At 46.5% G+C, this 19,783-nt stretch overlaps 1 protein-coding gene across 2 annotated transcripts in view; it reads right to left on the minus strand.

The window, feature by feature from the left end:
• PDIA5 (protein disulfide isomerase family A member 5) overlaps window positions 1-19,783 on the minus strand; it is a 92,549-nt gene that overhangs the window by 36,148 nt on the left and 36,618 nt on the right. For both annotated transcript variants that reach the window (XR_007155702.1, XM_047875583.1), the window contains exons 6-8: window positions 17,695-17,787; window positions 13,259-13,319; window positions 6,620-6,687 (exon numbers count right to left, since the gene is read on the minus strand). Coding sequence is in view for 1 of the 2 variants with exons in the window: in XM_047875583.1 (XP_047731539.1) it covers window positions 6,620-6,687; window positions 13,259-13,319; window positions 17,695-17,787 (222 nt within the window). In the remaining variant the exon portion in view is untranslated. The remainder of the gene's footprint in view (window positions 1-6,619; window positions 6,688-13,258; window positions 13,320-17,694; window positions 17,788-19,783) is intronic.

Below are 19,783 nucleotides of genomic sequence, written 5' to 3' on the forward strand. Positions count from 1 at the left end.
TAAAACCCAAGTTCTGAGGGCTGAGGAAGACAGGTGGCTTTGCCACCAAGTTCAAGCAGGTCCTAGAGTGGGGCTGCTGCCATCCAAAGAAACATTATGCCTCCTCCCTGACCCTGTCAACTAAGGTTTCACTCCTCTCTTAAGTTACAGTCACTGCTCAGCCACCCCACAACATCCTCATGGCCTGTCCTCAGTCTGTCCACTCAGGCTTTGTGTGCAATGTTCTTGGACCTCACAGCTTGTACGTGGCCAGGGAGAGTCTGGCTCTTGTGACAATCCATCTGCCTGACTCTCCTCCCTCCAGACTCCCAGATTCCCCACCTCTCTCCTCCTGTTTGTAAGCATCGCCTACAGCCTGATCGTACCATCTCCAAAGTTTGAACATTTTTTGGTTGCAGGGGTCCCCATATCCAACACTTCTAACTGGGAAAGGAGAATTTTAGTAGCTGTGTTACTGACAACAGGGCTAAATAATAAGAACAACCCAGAGTCCTCTAAAACTCCTTCCCTGAAGCAGTAATCTTTTCTAGGGCAGGATCAGGTGCCCGGAAAGGACTTTGAATCTGTTCTTCTAGGAGAATGAAGATAGTGTGGCCAGGTACAGGAAGGCTGTTCCACAAAGCAGGGCAGCATGGAGGAAAAGGGAAAGGGACTTCAAAAAGCCAGGAGCAGTTATAAAGGCAGAGAGAAGAAACACGGGAAGCTCATTTTGCTGAACAATATAGAAGGAAACATTGGGTGGGAGGGGGATGGGCTAAATGGGTAAGGGGCACTAAGGAATCTACTCCTGAAATCATTGTTGCACTAGATGCTAACTAACTTGGATGTAAATTAAAAAAATAAAATTAAAAAAACAAAGAAGGAAGCATAGGACAAGAAAAAGGACAATAGTCTCAGTGGACAAGAAACTTGATTCAGAAGACTGTGTCCACTTAGGAATCATGTGGCCTTGGGCAAGTCACTTATCCTCACTGAGGCTCCTTGTGTGGAAGACATGGGCGATGGGAATATCACAGGGCTCTTAAGAGAACTGAACCAGGTGACCCAGGTCAAAGGTTCAGCAGAGGACTGATGTTGAACAATCGTCAAGTTCTTGACTTCCTACCAAATCCTCCTGGTGATGAAAGCCTCTGGCAGCACCATCCCTAGGGGCATCTAAACAAGTCTCTCTGGGGCGCCTGGGTGATTCAGTCTGTTGAGCATCCAGCTCTTGATTTTGGCTCAGGACATGATCTCACGGTTGTGGGATCAAGCCCTGACTCGGGCTCTGCACTGAGCGTGGAGCCTACTTGGGATTCTCTCCCCCTCTCCCTCTGCACATGCATATATGTGTGCTTGCACACTCGCTCTCTCTCTCTCTCTCAATAAATAAAAAACATTAACCATGTCTTTCCAACTGTTTTAGGTACCTAGCACAATGCCTGGCATACATTAGGCACACAATGTTTACTAAATCACCAATTTCCACACACACACCCCGCCCCCCCAGCTCATTTGTGGGATGTTGCAAGGAATACAGGGAGAATTAGTCTGAAATAGAACTTACTAGAAGACCTGGAACCCTCTAAAAGCCATTCTGTTCATTTCCCCAGACTGATTCAGCAGCCTATTCCAGTAATAATTGTCTACTTTAAAGTTCTTTTTTTATTCTAATTGATCTCCCTAGTGTCAGTGCACATCCACCATGAGATTAATCTTCCACATCCTCCTCTTTCATTACATCACTTCCCTGCACAAAACCTTTCAATTCCACTAAATATGAGCTAGAATCTAACTGCACGCTCAAAGATCATACAGTCCCTATCTCATTTCTGAATTCTTCTTTCTTACAAAACCCTTAATTGTACACCTGCTACAGTCTAGGTTTATGATTCTCCCAGGAATTGGAAAGTCTGAGATCTCTGCACAGGGAGGAAGTTGGACCGATCTCCGTCTAAGGCACCTTGCAGATGGGTAATATACCACAGTGGCCAGGAGCCTAGGCTCAGGCGTCATGATGTTGGGTCTGAGCCCTAACTCCTCACTTAGTAGACACATTTCTTTGAATAAGTCACATGCCTCTGTGCCAGTTTCCTCATCTGTAACCACCTCTTATGACTGCTGTGAAGACTGAATGAGATAGTACAAGTAGAGTTAACTACAGCACTCAGAACATGCTAGCTGTTTTCATCAATACTACGAAGCAGCTCTGAACTCTGCACATGCTGTGCTCCCCTGGCCCTGACATTTTGTCTTCTCGTCCCTCTGCTTAGGATGCCCCCGTCCCATCTCTCAGTTACTACCGAAGACTTATTCATCCTGTAAGGCAAATCCAATCTCACCTTCCCGGACAGCCTTTCCAAACCACCTTTGCTTGTGATGAACTTTCAACTCTCTGGGTTTTTGTAGCACTCTTGTACCACTTGGGGGCATTTATTAATGAGATAAATATTTTTTGAACAACTACGTACACTTTTTGGAGTCTGGAAAGCCAACTGAGGCAAAACTGGCCTCGGCTTAAAAGTTACAGCCACAACACCTGACCCTGAGCCACATGTGCTGGTGCCGTTTGGTTAGCGCGACCCGTTCTGCCTCATGTTCAGCCCGTGTTCTGACAGGAACAATCATGGATGCTTCACAGAACAGACAACACATGAGCTGGTGCTCAAGGGAGAGTGAGATTTCCACAGACATTCCAGAAAGAGAACGTGGAAGCAAGACAAAACAAGATGTAGCCGAAGAGGTAAGGAATATATGCTGGTTTAACTGGACTGTAGGACACAGAACGGGGAAGGAAGAGAAGGCTGGACAGGTTCAGTGAACTCACTCTGGAAAAGGCTTTAGTGCCTAAGAAACCAGGACTTTGTTCAAGAGGTGCTGGAGGGTTTTCCAGCTGCATTCTTTTCTTTTTTAAAAAAAATATAAACAGGTCAAGCTGTAAGGGGCGAGTCGTGGGTCAGGGAGAGAAATCAGCAGCCTTTGGCAACCACTCTGTGTGGGCTAACCAGGGCCTGACCCAGGATGGTAGGCAGGGAGAGGATAGGGTGTGAGGAAGAGAGATGTGTGATGATGCCCTGGCAGAAAAGCACGTTGTCAGCGGAGCCTGGGGTACTTGGGAAGAGTCATGAAAGAAAGCTGCCAGTCTGCTGGATGGAAAGGTACTGAATTTTATTTTAGACATTCTGCATTTGGGACACAGGGAGAAAAATCCAGACCAAGATGTCAAGCAGGGAATCTGATACATGATACTGGAGGTCAGGGACTCAGGCTCCATGGAGCTACATTTTGTTGAAATTATGGATGTAGATAAAATCACTGAGGGAGAGGCCATCACAACAAGGAAAGCACGGTGCCAAGCCCTTGGTCCTAATAAGAAAAGAAGCTGAAAAAGCAGAATCTTGGGAGCACCCTCATTTAGTGAGTGGGAGGAATGGGAAGTACAAATAGGAAGTGTGTCTATGAAGTGTCTGTAGCTCACAGAGCTGTTTCCACACACCAGCCACTTGCTCTTCACAACAACCTAGTGAGGTGGGCAGGGTTTGCGTTATCATCTCATTTTACAGATAGGGAAACAGAGACTCCGAGCCTATTTGCCCAAGATCTCCTCGCCGGTTAGCAAGAGCCAGATCCAGAGTCTGATGTGCACAGGTCTATCACCAGGACCACCCCATGTCATGGTGTTTACATCTAGATGGCCCATCATGGCCAAGAGAAACAAAAGACTCAGCGTGGACCTCAGTAACTAGCAAAGCTGGGAAGAGGAAGCAGATGGGGACAGGCTTGCTCTGACAGCCGCTCTGAGACAGGGAGCAGCAACGGCTGCTGACGAGGATGGCAATTAGCAGGGATAGGTTGGATAGACACTGATGATTCACCAGACATTAATGACAACAAAAGAGAGGCAGAACTGAGTTTGGAAAATGGCAAAGGCTGAGCATCCCTGATCTGGCCTGGCTTACATCTTCATGACATCATCAAGTTGGACACCTCCCAAGAAATCTGTAGAGGAGGAAGGTTTCTGACCCGTGCCACAGACATGGGCTAGCCAGAAAGGGTTCGTGGATGACAGAGATGAAGAGGAGATGAGGTGCCAGTTCAGCTAGGTCTCAGCAGTGGTGAGGGGTAGGCTTTAGATTTCCGGGGGCAGCCCACCTCTGCCCTGCATGTGAGGACGGAAAGGAATCATGCTTCTAATCACCCTCTCTGGGGAGCTGTGGCTGCACCATGAGCCCTGGCCTCCAGAGGCCTCTCATAGAAGGTGGTGTCTATGTGGCCAGACCTTTCCCTATTTATGGAGTGAGGAAAGGGTGAGAACTTTCAAAAGATGCTTTCCTAAGAAACAGAACAAAACATACCCCAAGCAAGAAAATACAGAAGGAAATGAATGTGTTCATACAACACAGATGCCTTAGGCCAAGGTAACTAACACCTGGCCAAAGCTGGGCTTGACCAGCCAGGCTCTCCAGGTACTCAGACAATCCCACTGAGTTTTCTGTAACATTGTCTAGGGAACTGGGAGGGTCACTTTTTATGTTTCTTGACCTGGGTGCAGGCAGGAAAGGCAGGCACTGCTGTTGTTGTTGTTTCCTTTTTTGGAACCAAGTACCCTTAACACAAATAATCTTCAGGGATAATCTTGAGAAAGAGCATAGTATGAGCCCAGGGCCAAGGGGCAAGCCCTCAGCTCACAAACATCCTTCCCACTCTGTCTCTGTCCTTAATAACTGATGCTCTGAATTCCTTCAAAAAGAGAAACATTTTTAATGTAAATACCGAGCTTAAAATAAAACGTGCTCAAGAGTGATAAGCCACACATTCATTCATTCACTTATCCGTATGTATGGGGTACCACAAGCTTGGCCCTGTGCTCTGTGTTGAAGAAACAGATGTGAACCAAACAGTGTCCCAGTGCTCAAGAAGCTCACACTACAGTGAGAAAATCATACTATAATTAGTAGCAACTGGTGAAGAAAGTGATCTGGAATACAAGCAAAGATGAGCAGACCTGGCCATGCACGGCAAGGACAAACTCTATGGGAGCATGGAAGGGACTGGAACACTGAGTTTGGCAGGTAGATGCAGCATTGGCTGGGAACCTTCCAGAAGGTGCACAAGAATAGCACCAAGACCTTACCTGCTTTGGTGGGGCTGGCCAGGTATTTGTGATGTGACTGGGACTGGAGCTATTTAACTTCCACCGCACCACAGAGTTAGGAAGTTGAGTGGAGAAGTTTTCTAAGGGTATGCGAGTTATGAGTAGGGAGAACACTGGATAATTAAGTCTTTTCTCCAGGCGAAATAATCGTCATATATGCTATCTATTAAGGCCCCAAAATGCGAAGTGAAACTTCCCCCAAGTGATGTATGTGTGCCCCGAGGCCAAACATCTCCAGGTGAGTTGCTAAAAATTCATTAGTGATAAACAAGCAGGACCTTGGCGTTGCCCCAGAATGAGGTCAAAAGAGAAAGCACTGGTTCTTTACAACCCAGGCTTGTAGCAGGCTAGGCTAGCAGGGCTGTGTCACCATGCCCATGTAAACTTTTTAAATTGACTCTGAACTAATCACCAACTTCATTTGATCTGTAAAGATCATGATTCAGTTTTGAGAAATCAGAACTCCCTTAGTGGGACTTTGGCCAGCCCCACCATGGTGATGGCTCTCCTCCCCACAACCTTTCATGAAAAGCATATGGATTTTTCCATGCTCCCTAGAGGGGCCAACAGTTATTTTTCTGTTACCACCAACAAAAACGAAACAAAAAACCCTCGGTATTTGTGTGGCTCAGGGAATGAGCAAAACTAGATAGACACGTGGCACAGAAGAGACAAGGCTGGCAGGTGGAGGCTGCCCAGAGATGACTGGGACCATCAGTGAGTGGTCCTCAGCCTGGTGAGGTCTGACTGTCCAGTCTCTCCTGCCCTTGCTGCACCATTCTGGTTGTTCTTCCTTCCTGAGGCTCGTTTCCTCAGGGGCTCCTCTTCCCCTTCCTGTCCCTGAAAGATGGGCACTCCTGACACAACCCTGCCTCCTGTCTGCTTCACCCCCACCCCCCACACACACACACTGCACACTCTCCTTCAGAGAGCGCCTGCGAGTTCGGGTGCCCGACTCCCCACCTGGACTGCCTCTTTCTGCTGTCGTTTCCATGGCTCCTCCAGCCCCACATAAAACAGATCCCTGGTAAGCCTGGCAGGAAACTTCCCCGTGAATCTGCTTGTGCTTTGGGCCCACCACTGGTCACTATGCCCCTTTTGCCGCCACTGGGCTGCCCAGCACCAGGAGCCTTGGCCTGCTTTGGAGCCCAGCCCCAGTAATTCTGGAGCCCTGATGCTCTGCTGATGGCCCCTGGCCACCCAGCAATACCACCTGGGCTTCTTGCTGGTTTCCTGGTTATTTCATCACTGGCCTTGCTTGGACAAGCACTGAACTCTCCTGGTCCCAGCAACTCTGGGGAGTTCTTGCCATCCACCAAGAACAGGTCTGAGTCACATGCCCAGGGCAGCGGGAGGGTGACTCCTTGAGATTTGCAGACCTGCCCTCTCTCTGCACCCTAGGCCCCTTCCTCCCACCGCCTCTCCAGGTGAGAGGGAGAAGTCTGGGAGCCGGCCAGCCCTGCCAGGCCCATGGGCCTCACTCACAACGTGGCCTCGCAGCTGGGTCGCGGCCTTCTGGAAATGTGGCATTATCCTCTTGCACACGCTGCACCCTGGTCACAGATAGAAGAGAAACAAACTCGGTTACGGTGGGTGCTGGACCCCTATGCCCTGGCTTCCCTCCCCTCAGGCTAACCTCTGCCAGCAAACATTTATTCAGCCTGCAGAAGGGCAGGACTGCTGCTGACCCTGAGGACACAGAAGGAATAGAGGCCCTGCCCTCCAGGAGCTTACAATCTTGATAGTGTAGATCACGACATAGCCCGGCAGTCCCTCGATAAATGTGGGACTGACTAAGCAAATGTGACACAGCTGAGAAGGTCAAAGCGTGGAATAGTTTAGGGCTGATCATGACTTCAACAGGAATACAGGGAACCCGAACAGGTGACAGGAAAGCACAGTCAGGGACTGTAAATGAACCTGAATCAGATGCCATTAGGAAGAAAAATGTGCAACCACGGGTACAATGACTCTTGGGATTTCCATGCCCCTTTTCTTAAGCAACAAGAATAACTGGGCAGTGAGTGGAGACGGGCTGGGTGTGAAATACTGACTCTGGCCTTGCAGGAGGCGCACCAGGCCAGGATTGGCACACCTGAGGGCCTGTCTTCCCTGGATGCACTGCGTGGTGGCCCTGGACATGGCTCTCTGGGTGATGGCTCCTTCTGGCAAATGAGGAGGGCTGGAGCAGACAACCTCAGGCCCCTTCCAGCTCTGACATCGAGGATTCTGTGATGTCTCTGGCTCAACCCTCTGTGGGGTTCTGTGGTCACTCTTCTCCTGGGATGATGAAGGCCCCCCAAGCCTTGGGGGACACAGGGCCAAGATAGCCAGGTCCCAAACATCCACTACTACTTCAGAGCGACCTTGCTTTAAAACCTCTCCGCCCATCCCGCCCCCGCATCGATCAGAGCAGGCCACATTTCCATAGTGATCCCACAGGACACATGTACCAGTTTCTTCAGACATAAGGAATTCAGACATGTCAGGATGTTACTCTTTCTGACAGCCGCTCTGCTGCAAAAAGGCTTTGAGATGCACTTAAAGGCTGTAGACACCAAAGCTGACCAGACCCCTGTGTCAGGCTGGATCTCATCTCAACATGACAGTGGGGACAGGGCCAAGCAGCAGTAGGTGGACAAGCTCTAATTCGTGTTTAGCTAACACCTTGGCAGACTGTGGGCAGAGTAATACAGATCGGAGAGGTGCTCTCACCCACGGGGCCAGACAGATACAGACACTGGAGAACTGTGAGCAGGTCCAAGTTTCCACAGGAACCTCCCCAGCACAAGTCCGCTGGACCAAATGTGATGCAGGGGGTTTTGACATGGAACTCCCCAAATGCCCATGGTCCTCCTGTGACATTCCTGCCCAGCAGACAGACGGACACACACTGTACACACACCAGCCTGGGCTTAGGTTCATGCCATTAGTTCAGGCTCAGACTCAGGGGGACTCAGGAGTGTGGGAGTGGTTGCAAGGACAGCCCGCAGCATCTGTCCTCAGAAGACAAGATGCACCTTTCTCCATCAGCTGCCACACACAGCCCCATCCCCACAAGTGTCATGAAGAAAAGAACGTGACATTTGTCAGGGGACACTGTTCCCATGGTGGGATACTCACAGAGGAGGGAAACAGGGACAACAAGGCCGACCCAGCCAGGTGCCCATGCTCCATGGTGGATGACACACAGCAGGGACAACAGGGGGCGCACAGCAAACAAGATGCTCAGCTCTGGGGAGCATGAGACCCAGGTCTCCCCTTGACTGTCTGCTACCTGTGCTAAGACTGAGCGAGTAGTCTGAGCCTCAGCTTTCCCATCTATGGAGTGGACACAGAGTCTCCCCTGGAGGCTGAGGGGCAGAGCCAACACTTGGGAGGACAGAGCCGGACGCTCAGCAAGGAAGGCACTGTCAATACAAGACCTGAGTGTCTGCACCTGTTAGGTCTGCAGTGGGGGAACAATCCACAGGGGACAGAAGATGTCACTCCCAGGAGGGAAAATAAGTCGGGGGCAGGGGGGAGTGCACTTGGAGTTCATCTACTCTTTATTCAGTGGCTTGATGAGATGGTGGGAGTCTGACGCCCACTGGGCCACATCAGTCAGGGGCTTAATTTATGAACTACTCCCACAGGGGTGGCGTCTCTTTTCCAGCTCTGCCCGTCTGCAGCCTGCAGCAACATTACCCTCATGTCCCCCCCAAATCCCCATGGGTGGAGCCCAGCAGCTCTGGGAGAAGAAGTTAGTGAGGTGAAGAGGTGATGGAAGAGTAATAGGAAGCTACAGGCCAAGCCAGTTTCCAATTTAACTTGACCAAAAATAGAGCTGGTACCATGATCCCTATCTGAATCTCTCTTTCAATGGATTCAACCAGGAGGCACAGGAAGAGATAAGACTAATTGTCACTCTCAAACCCTGAAAGTTAGAGTGGTCACCCTTTTATTTTCTCACTAATTCTGTCAACATTGACTGAATAAACAATAGGTCCCAGGGACCCAGATTCCTTGTCACAAGTAAAGCCTCCCACTGCCTTTGGGTTCATTCACCCCGAACATGATCAAAGGATCAGAGTCCTAAAAGACTTCCCAGTTAGGGAACTGGTGTATTTCCAGGAATAAGCTGAATTATGAGGCCATGAAGGCTTGAGTGGACTAGTATAATAAAAAGCACACGTCTGTTTCAACAAAAACAACAACAAAAGAGTCCTGAGGTTACCTGGGACCCAGGAGGCCATCCAGTCTGACCCCTTCACAAATTTGAACTTAACGGCTCCAAGTTTTCATCCTCCCTTCTCGACTATTAACTGCTCTGTGACACCAACAAGGGACCTAACTTCTATCCCACTTTCCATTATATAAAGGTAATAACTATGCATGCCTCTCTGCCTGCTATGGGGAGGAGGATGGGCACCCTCCCAGAGAGCCTGGGAAAGGGGTGGGGGAGATGGCACACACATTCCAGCGCAAACTGCTAGGGAACCACCTTTGTAAGTGATGGACTAGTGTCATTTTAATGAAACCCACACGACTATACCATGATCCTGCCTGTGACACGAACTATATACAGACATATACTTGGTTTTAATCTCATCTAGCCCATACATTGAATCCTGAAAGGTTCTGAGATAAACCAAAGGGGGCCCTCTCCTCAAGGGGCTGGGTAGGCAGGACAATTCCTGAAGCAACTCATAGCTAAGCAGTTAATAAGATCCCTCCAAGGAGAAACAAAAAGGCGTGAAACCAACCAGTGAACATTAAAGAAGAGAATGACCCAAGGTTAAAGTGCATGACCATTCTGAGCAAAGCCTGATCTAACTAGAAGTAGGACACCAGGGCCTCCTTTCTATAGGGAGGCACACCCTTAAGGCCAGCAAGGTATCTGAGAGGAGGCTGGGTTAGGGGGATACCCAGCAATCAACAGGGGCTGGGGATAGGCTATTGTTATGGTGAACTAACCACAGAACCACCAGAACCTCATAAAAGGGCAGCCATCTTGGGAGGCACGATCATTCAGGTGGAAATGGGAGGGGTCTTTGTCCAAAGAACTTCTCAAGAAAAGGGATTCAAGGCAGGCTTACAAGAGTAAATAGAACTGAAATGAGAAGTTACAACTCACATCATAGAAATACAAAGGATCCTAAGAGACTAGTATGGACAATTAGTCACCAAAAAAAATTGGATAATTTAGAAGAAATATGCAAATTCCTAGAAACATATAATCTTCTAGGACTAAATCAGTAAGAAACAGAAAACCTGAATAGACCAATTACTAGCAATGAGATTGAATCAGTAATCAAAAACCTGCCAAAAACAAAAGTCCAGGACCAGACAGCTTCACTGATAAATTCTTTCATACATTCAAAGATTCAATATCTATTCTCCTCTAACTCTTTCAAAACACTGAAAAGAAGGGGAATACCTCCAAATACATTTTATGAGGCCAGTTACTCTGATACCAAAACCAGACAAGAACACCACAAAAAGAGAAAATTATAGGCCAATATCCTTGATGAACATAGACGTGAAAATCCTCATCAAAATATTAGCAAACCAAATTCAACAATACATTAAAAGGATCATTCAACACTATCAAGTGAGCCAACAGACACATGAAAAGATGTTCAACATCACTCATCAGGGAAATGCAAATCAAAACCACAATGATATATCATTGTGTGCCACGCCTGTCAGAAGGGATTTTATCAAAAAGAAATAGCAAGTGTTGGCGAAGATGTGTAGAAATAGGAACCCTTGTACACTGTTGGTAGGAATATACGTTGGTACAACTACTATGAAAACAGTATGGAGATTCCTCAAAAAATTAAGAATACAACTCCCATATGATCCAGCTGTTCCACTACTGGAACAGTATTTATCTGAAGAATATAAAAACATTAATTTGAAAAGATACATGCACTCTATGTTTATTGCAGGATTATTTACAATAACCAATATATGGAAACAACCTATATGTCCATCAGTGGATGAATGGATAATGAGCTGTGGTATGTATAGTATATATACGTATATATATACATACATATATGTATAGTATACACACGTATATATACATATATACGTATATATACACATACACATATATACACAACAGAATTACTACTCAGCCATAAAAAATAATGAACTCTTGCCCCCTGCAACAACAAGGATGGACGCTGAGGGCATTATGCTAGTGAAATAAGTCAGAAGGAGAAAGACAAAAACCTTATCATTTTACTTCCATGTGAAATCTAAAAACTAAACAAAACAAAACAAAACAAAAACAAACTCATAGTTCAGTGGTTACCAGAGGGGAAAGGGGCCTGGGGTGTGTGAAGGAAGTCCACTGTGGGGTGATGGATGATAGCCACTGATACTCCTCCAAGCCACGGACAGGCCAGGGCACACCTACATCCCACCACACATGGCCCCTCTCTCTCCAGTCTTTAGTTTTCTGAAGGGCATTATGCAGATCACAGAGCCACAGCTCTAGGGGCCTTACATAGGCTGTATTCCAGGGTTTTTCAATCTGTGGGTTGGGACCTGTTAGACTCCAGGGTGGCCCAGGCAGAATATTTGAGGCTTTGTAGAACATACTATCAACTAATTAACTCTGCTTAGCTTTTGAAAGCAGCCACAATCTATAAACAAATGAATATGTCTTTTCCAACAAAAATTAACTTACTAAAAAAGATGGACAGCCCACGGGCCATAGTTTGCAGACCCTCTATTAGAGGGTTATAGGAAAAACCAGTAACTTCTGAATAAAACAAAATAGACTGGGGTGCATGGGTAGCTCAGTTGGTTAAAGCATCCAACTTCAGCTCAGGTCATGATCTCATGGCTTATGAGTTTGGGCCCCGCATCGGTCTCTGTGCTGACAGCTAGGAGTCTGGAGCCTGCTTCAGGTTCTGTTTCCCTCTCTCTCTGCCCCTCCCCGGCTTGTGCTCTGTCTCTCTCTCAAATATAAACAAACATACATACATAAAACAAAATAGAAAAACGAAATAGTGCATACTACATCTGGCAGAGTAGATGGCAAGTAGTAAGGGTAAAGTATGGTTTTGTAAAACTGGTTTCAGCTTATTTACTTAGTCAACTTATTTACTATAAGTATATATAAGTTACATGTATACTTATAGCACCAGGTTGCCATGAAAAGTATTTTTAAATTAATACTAGGAAATACAGTCAAAAAGTCTGAAAGCCACTGCTCTGATACACTCTCTTTTCATATAGAAATGGAAACTGAGGGGGGTGGGGGCACCTGAGTAGCTCAGTTGGTTAAGCATCCGATTTTGGCTCAGGTCATGATCTCATGGCTCCTGAGTTCGAGCCCCATGTCGGGCTCTGTGCTGACAGCTTGGAGCCTGGTATCTGCTTCAGATTCTGTGTCTCTCTCTCTGCCTCTTCCCTGCTCACGCTCTCTCTCCTCCTCAAAAATAAGTAAATATTAAAAAAAAATTTTTTTTAAAGCAATGGAAACTGAGGGGCAGAGACGTGAAGGATTTGAAGGCAAAGGATTTGACCAAGGTCACCCAGCTCAATTGTTGGCATAGCTGGAATTAGAACCTGGGTCTTCTGGTTGTCATCTCAATGATCTTTCTGCTGTTCCTATGGCTTTGTGCCTCATCTAGAGAATGAACCAAAATATGAGGCCCTTTTCTCCCTGGTCCTGATTCCCCCACACCTCCCAGGTGACACCAGCAGAGGTGTGCAGGAGCCAGAGCTGGGCAAATGGCTGCCTTGGGGGGTTGGCCAGGCTCTGGCTGGTGAGCAGCAGTGGACCTAGAGGGTGAGGCATGGCTCCATCAGCACATAGCTGCACCAGGCACACAGCTGGTGGGAAAGGAATACCTGGAGAGACCTGTGTTGTTGCTAGGTAGAGCTTGGGGCAAGGAGGGCAGAAGGATGCAGATTCTAGTGAGAGAAAAACTGATGTGGACACTAGGAGGGGAGGAGCCAAATGAAAAGGCAAAGAGGCAGAGATGGAGAGATGGGGTGATGGACGCACTTCACATTCTAAGAGAGTTGGGGCTAGTTCCCAGTCCCCTGCCTCCCAACCCCCAGCTGCCCCTCCAAGAGGCTGAACAATGAACTCTGGCCCAAAGGAGAAAGGTCACTCACAGGGGGCATAAAACATCATCAGGAGGGGCTTCTCTTCCTTCTTTAGGAGCCGTCTGAAGTCCTGAGGCACAAAGAGAGAACACGGCAGGTCACACACACAATAAAACAACAGGGAGGCGACATGCCCCTGGCTCTGGAGGGTGGGGGCACCACCATGGTGGAAGGAGCTGTCCAGCATTTCAGATGTCCCATGGTCTGACGTGGGGTTTGGGGCATGCAGCCAGAGTTTCAGCCTGTCAGGAGCTGGACGATCGAGACAATCTGTACTACCCCTGCATATTACAGATGAGGAAACTGAGGCCCCGAGGGGGCACATGGCTTTCCCAAGGCCACCTGGTATGATGAAGTAGTCAGGACCAGGCTACCAGCTTTACCTGCAGCTCCACCTGAACGATTAAAAACCTGCAAGGAACTATTCATGTCCTGTGAGGCTCAACCAGCCTGCCCCCTCAAGTGATTTATGGAGTGGTTGTGTTGTAGGGGGTTGGTTGTTTTCACGTGGCCCAACTTGGCTAGACGGAGATCTGCTGGTTAAGGTCACACAGGGCTAACCCAAACCCACTGTCTCTTTCCCCAGCCCTACCGCCACTGTCCATGTGCCCAGGAGCCCATTGTGTGCACAGGAACACACAGATGAGGCATGCCCTCCTGCCCCCATGGGGTACAGATCATCTGTATTTGTAAAACCCTCCAAACAGTGCCTGGCACATTATTATGCAATACATAATTATTTGTTAAATAAATACAATAAATGCAAAAAAAAGACATTTTTATATTTCACAACAGTGCTAATGGAGAGACTTCAGTGTAAAGCAGGGTCAAAGACCTTTCTTCCAACGAAAGTCAACGATGTTCCGGAAAAAGCAAATCTATCAAGGACTGCAGAGAAACGCAATGACAAAGCATGGTTTGATTAAAATAATTTGCTTCTCTAACCAGTTTCCATACAAGAAAATTAGAGGTTTTTCTTTTTTGAATAATAAGGAAAGTAAAAGGAGATTGCGAAATGCAGCTTTCTGGCAGCAACAAGGCATTAGGTAAATAGATGAGGGTACATCCCGCTCTATGGAATACTACTGCATCATTAAAAACGATGAAGAGGAATATTTAATGTCACAATAAGATATGCCTGTTACGTTAAGTGGGGGGAAGAAAGCAAGTTAGAAAGCAGCATATAAAATGTAATGACACTTTTGTGAGTAAAAATACGTATGCATTATGTTGAAAGCCTGGAAGGCTACAGAAAATACCAGCAGTGAGTACTTCTCAATGGGAAGGGATAAAGTAACTTGTTTTTCTTTTTAAACTTAAGCTGTATTTTCTAAATTTTCAACAATGAATACGCATGCTTATAATTTTTCAGTTAGATAAAAAATATTACAAATATTTTGTAGGAATTTAAAACATTTTATAATAAATTCTGAAAATGTTCACCCTTGTTTACATAACTAGAATTATATAATTTTACAAAACAGAATTAGCAACTAAGATCTTTGACCCTGACTATGGGTAGAAAATGCAAACGCTTTGAAAATGATCTTCTGAAATCCCTGGAGAAAAAGATCTGAGATCTGAGAAGAAAAGGGTTTTCTGAGCCTGTAGCCATTTGGTTTCATACCCTGGGTAGTAACAATCATCACATTACATTCAAAGATGCTTAATTACCTTCAACAGTGCAGAATACTAACCTCACAAATACAATTGGCAATTAACTTGAATTGGGAACTTTTAGTTATTTTATGTGGAGATTCTATCAGCAGAAAGGCAGCTGTACCTTAAACTTCTACAGAAGAGAAAACAGCACCAAGTATAACAAGAGGATTGCCTACAGGTGTGAAAACATTTTTTTCTCCTTAATATTTCTAGTTACAGAAGAGCGATCTTAGGAGTTTCAGGACATGATCATCTCAGGGGAAGGAGACAGCAGGCAATCACTTTCCAGAAAGGCTAGAAACATGCATTATCACAAAATCTTCCCACGAGCAACAGTGAGTTTAGGCTGCTTGTTTTCCTCATAACTACGGGCACAGATGCCACCACCTCCTGACATTTGCCCCTCTTCCCCTGCCAGCAACATACTTTTTACCTTCTGATGATACTGGCATTTTCTATCCCAGAGAAATGCTGATGGCCAGCCCCTTAATTCAAATTGCCCAGCCCGTAACGATCACACATGATCCCTCCTCCAGAAAGTATAAATGGCATCCTTTTCTTCTGGATTAACAAGCATTAAGGGTCAATAATTTTAAATGAAAAGGGAGGGGAGGCAGAGGAATATAAAAAGTACATTTCATGTTATCAAGATAAGAACAAACGTTCTCCAGTTCCTATCACAAAAACAAATGACAAGTGTTAGCGAGGATGCACTCTTGGTGGAAATATAAACTGGTGCAGTCACTATGCAAAGAGTATGGAGGTTCACCCAAAAATTGAGAGTAGAAATCCCATATGACCCAGTAATTCCCACTAGCGGGTATTTACCCAAAGAAAATAAAAACACTAACTTGAAAAGATATACATGTCCCTATGTTTACTGCAGCATTATTTACAACAGCCAAGATACAGAAGCAACCCAAGTGTTCATCAACTGATAAATGGATAAAGAAGATGTGGTATGTATGTATGTGTATATGTGTGTGTGTGTGTATATACACATACATATATACATACACACACACACACACACACAACAAACAATGGAATATTACTCAGCCATAAAAAAAAATGAGATCTTACCATCTGCAGCAACATGGATGGATCTAGAGGGTAATGCTAAGTGAAATAATTCAGAGAAAGACAAATACCATATGATTTCACTTATATGTGGAATCTAAGAAACAAAACAAACGAACAAAACCAAACAAATAAAAACAGACTGATAAAACCAGAGAAAGAACTGGTGGTTGCCAGAGCGAAGGGAGTAGGGGCATAAGTGAAAGAGGTGAAGGGGATTAAGAGGTATAAACGTCCAGAAGCGCCTGGGTGGCTCAGTCAGTTTAGTGTCCAACTTCATCTCAGGTCAGGATCTCACGGTCTGTGGGTTCCAGCCCCACATTGAGCTCTGTGCTGACACCTCAGAGCATGGAGCCTGCTTTGGATTCCGTGTCTCCCTCTTTCTCTGCCCCTCCCCTGCTTGCATTCTCTCTCTCTCTCTCTCTCTCTCAAAAATAAATAAACATTAAAAAAATTTTTTAAAAGAGGTATAAATGTCTAATTATAAGAGAAATAAGTCACAGAGATGAAAAGTACAACAAAGGGAACAGAGTCAGTAATACTACCATAACTTTGTATCATGACAGATGGTAACCACACTTCTCATGGTGAGCACTCTGTAATATGTAGAACTGTCGAATCACTATGTTATATATCTGAAACTAATATAGCACTGTATGTCAACAGTATTTCATAGATTTTTAAAAAAAGGACATTCTCCTTCCATCTACAAAATAGCACTGCCTGCCTCACAGACCATCTGGAATATAACAAAGACGTTCTTGCCCATCCTTAGGTGAAGACACAGCCAAACAAATGAGGTATACACGTGTCACAATACATGGATAAAGATGTACATTCAGGTCGGGTGGGGCAGGCTTAGAAAGGAGCGTCAGGTTGTACAGAGACTATAAATCAGAACCACTGTTTTACTCCCTAACTCCCTAGCCCAGCCAAATCCAGAAATTAAAACTTAAGAGGGTAAATAATTTGTTCAAATTTACATGACTTAGAATTATAGAGATCTGACCCAAGTCTCTGGAACTCCAACCCAAACCTCTGAGATTATTCTTAAAGAAAACAAAAAAACAAAACTTACTTTTTTTTTTTTTAATTTTTTTTTTCAACGTTTATTTATTTTTGGGACAGAGACAGAGCATGAACAGGGGAGGGGCAGAGAGAGAGGGAGACACAGAATCGGAAACAGGCTCCAGGCTCTGAGCCATCAGCCCAGAGCCCGAGCGGGGCTCGAACTCACGGACCATGAGATCGTGACCTGGCTGAAGTCGGACGCTTAACCGACTGTGCCACCCAGGCACCCCAAAACTTACTTTTAAACACACACACACACACACACACACACACACACACACACACACACAGCCAATTCCAGCAATGACTGGGTTACGTAATAAGGAAAGGCTTTTTAAATGGATATTTCTCTGAGAAAAATCTAAACACATTAAAATACATTAAATAAGGCAGTGAAGAATGGGAGGTCTCAGGCAAGGTCTCAGGCAGCCAGTCTGTGATCTCCTGTGGGTTCCGTCATGGAGCTGGGAAGGAGAACAAATATTAGGGGCCTAGGGGCCCGGATCCCTTGGAGAAAAGTACAACTGGTCTCTGAAAAGTCCCATTCCTCATTTCTTTGGGCATCCCTCCTAGGGAGACCCTGGTTGGGGGAAGCTTCCAGAGTCAACCAGAATCGATGCAAAATAAGTTACCTTTTCACTGTCAATGTGGACAACGTCTTTGGCTCCAGGATCTTCCTCCCACAGTGGAGGCCCTTTTGGATCCTTCAGAAAGGCCACTATAGACTGAGGAAAAGAACAAAGAAGGGAAAAGTCATTTTAGCCAGGAAAAGAGGGAGGTGGGGAAATCAGGAACCTGCCCCATCTCTCTGCCCAGAGACCCACATGCCTGGAGAGGGTCTGCATGTCGCACGTGGGCAACCCCGTGGGGGGCAGGGGTGCTATTCCATTGCCCACTGACTTCACTGCTGAGGGCCCTAAAAATGCACCCCCACCGCCTCCACCAAAATTTTTCAGCCACGTGACACCTTAATCTGGTCAGCTGATCCATACCTACTGTGCTTCTTCATGGACATCAAAGAGGAGATTTGAGACAATTCATTGGCTTATTCAAACCAGAGACAGGCTCATGCTTCTAAGTCTCATCTCCTCCAAGAAGCCTTTCTGATCAATTTGAATAAAGGTCTCCAGTCCTGTCCAAGGATTCCACATTCATGCAGCCTCCAAAACTGCCGACCACACAAGCAGGTAAGCACACCTACTTGCCACCTGCTCAATATTTTGTGATCTAAACTGGTTTGAGAGTGCGTTAAATCTTGATCATCCCCTGAGAAGCTCAAGCCGGGAAGCCCCCAGGGGCAGGGTGCTCATGTCTGTGACTGCCTACTTGCCTGAATACCCTCCCTCTACATGCCCAGGATGAAGATCTGACAAGGACCTTCAGGATAAAGGACTTACCTAGCCTTTGTCATGTGGACGACTGACTCAAATCTCACTCCCTCTGGGAAAGACACAATCTTCCCATGTGGAGGCCGCTGTCCCTCTACTGCCCTCTATCCCTGCCACACTTCACTGGTCCAGGACAGAAGCAGCCTTCCCTCAGACAGCCACTCTGGGAAATGGTGCTCAAAGTCTATGAGAGCCAGGAACGAATACCAGAAACCAGCCAACCTACATCCCTTCAACCCTGGAGGGGAGTTGCTGGCTTCCATGCCAACAGACAGAGCCTTCAGCGCCCCCAATTTGATGCAAGATTTTGTGACTTCTGTCCACTTCGATCAAGTCCCAAAGAGCAGATGACAACCTGAATGTGTCCACAAGTGTGGTGGGAGGGAGGAGGGCTGAGGTGAGAAAAGGAAACACGTTCTTAGGGAGGCTGTGCATTCAGCCATCCACTGGTCACGCACACAGGACCTCTGTGAGCTTATTATTTGGGAAGAGCTACTATGGAAAAATGGGAGACAGCTAAGATTTCGTAGAATTTCATTCAGGTAATGCTCCCCTGCTGTTCCAAATGGGGCTATGAAACGCCTTCTGGCAAGAAGAGAGGGCCATTTCCACATGGCAAAGGCAGGTCTGCCTCCTCTGTCCCTGTCAAAGCTTCCCTGTGACAGTATAAGCCAGAATGGAACTGGAGGGCCTCCTGAAACCCATACTCACCCACAGCTGCACAGGCACCTGCCCACCTGGGCCATGTGAGAAAGATGCTTACAGCTGCCCACCTGTTTCAGAAAATGCCTGGTGCAGGGGTTCTCAATCTAGGGTACACGGGCAGCCTTCAGGGGTCTGTGAAACCCCAGCCTCACATGAAAGCATTACTCTTTTTTTTTTTTTTTTAAATTTTTTTTTTTTCAACATTTATTTATTTTTGGGACAGAGAGAGACAGAGCATGAACGGGGGAGGGGCAGAGAGAGAGGGAGACACAGAATCAGAAACAGGCTCCAGGCTCTGAGCCATCAGCCCAGAGCCCGACGTGGGGCTCGAACTCACGGGCTGCGAGATCGTGACCTGGCTGAAGTCGGACGCTTAACCGACTGCGCCACCCAGGCGCCCCGAAAGCATTACTCTTTATGTTACTTTACTTAACATTTACATTTACTCACACGACAACATTTTACATTTACTTCATGCAAACACACTGTTTCTAGGGAGAAGATCCATGCCTTTCAGTCGATTCTCAGTGGGACAAGGAACCCAAAATCGGTTAGGAACTATTGCTCTCAGGGGCCTCCTGTCCACGCACCAGCACAAGCAGAGTTAAAGGGTTAGCCCCATCTCCCA

The sequence above is a fragment of the Prionailurus viverrinus genome, chromosome C2 (assembly GCF_022837055.1).
Source record: "Prionailurus viverrinus isolate Anna chromosome C2, UM_Priviv_1.0, whole genome shotgun sequence".
Taxonomy (NCBI): Eukaryota; Metazoa; Chordata; class Mammalia; order Carnivora; family Felidae; genus Prionailurus; species Prionailurus viverrinus.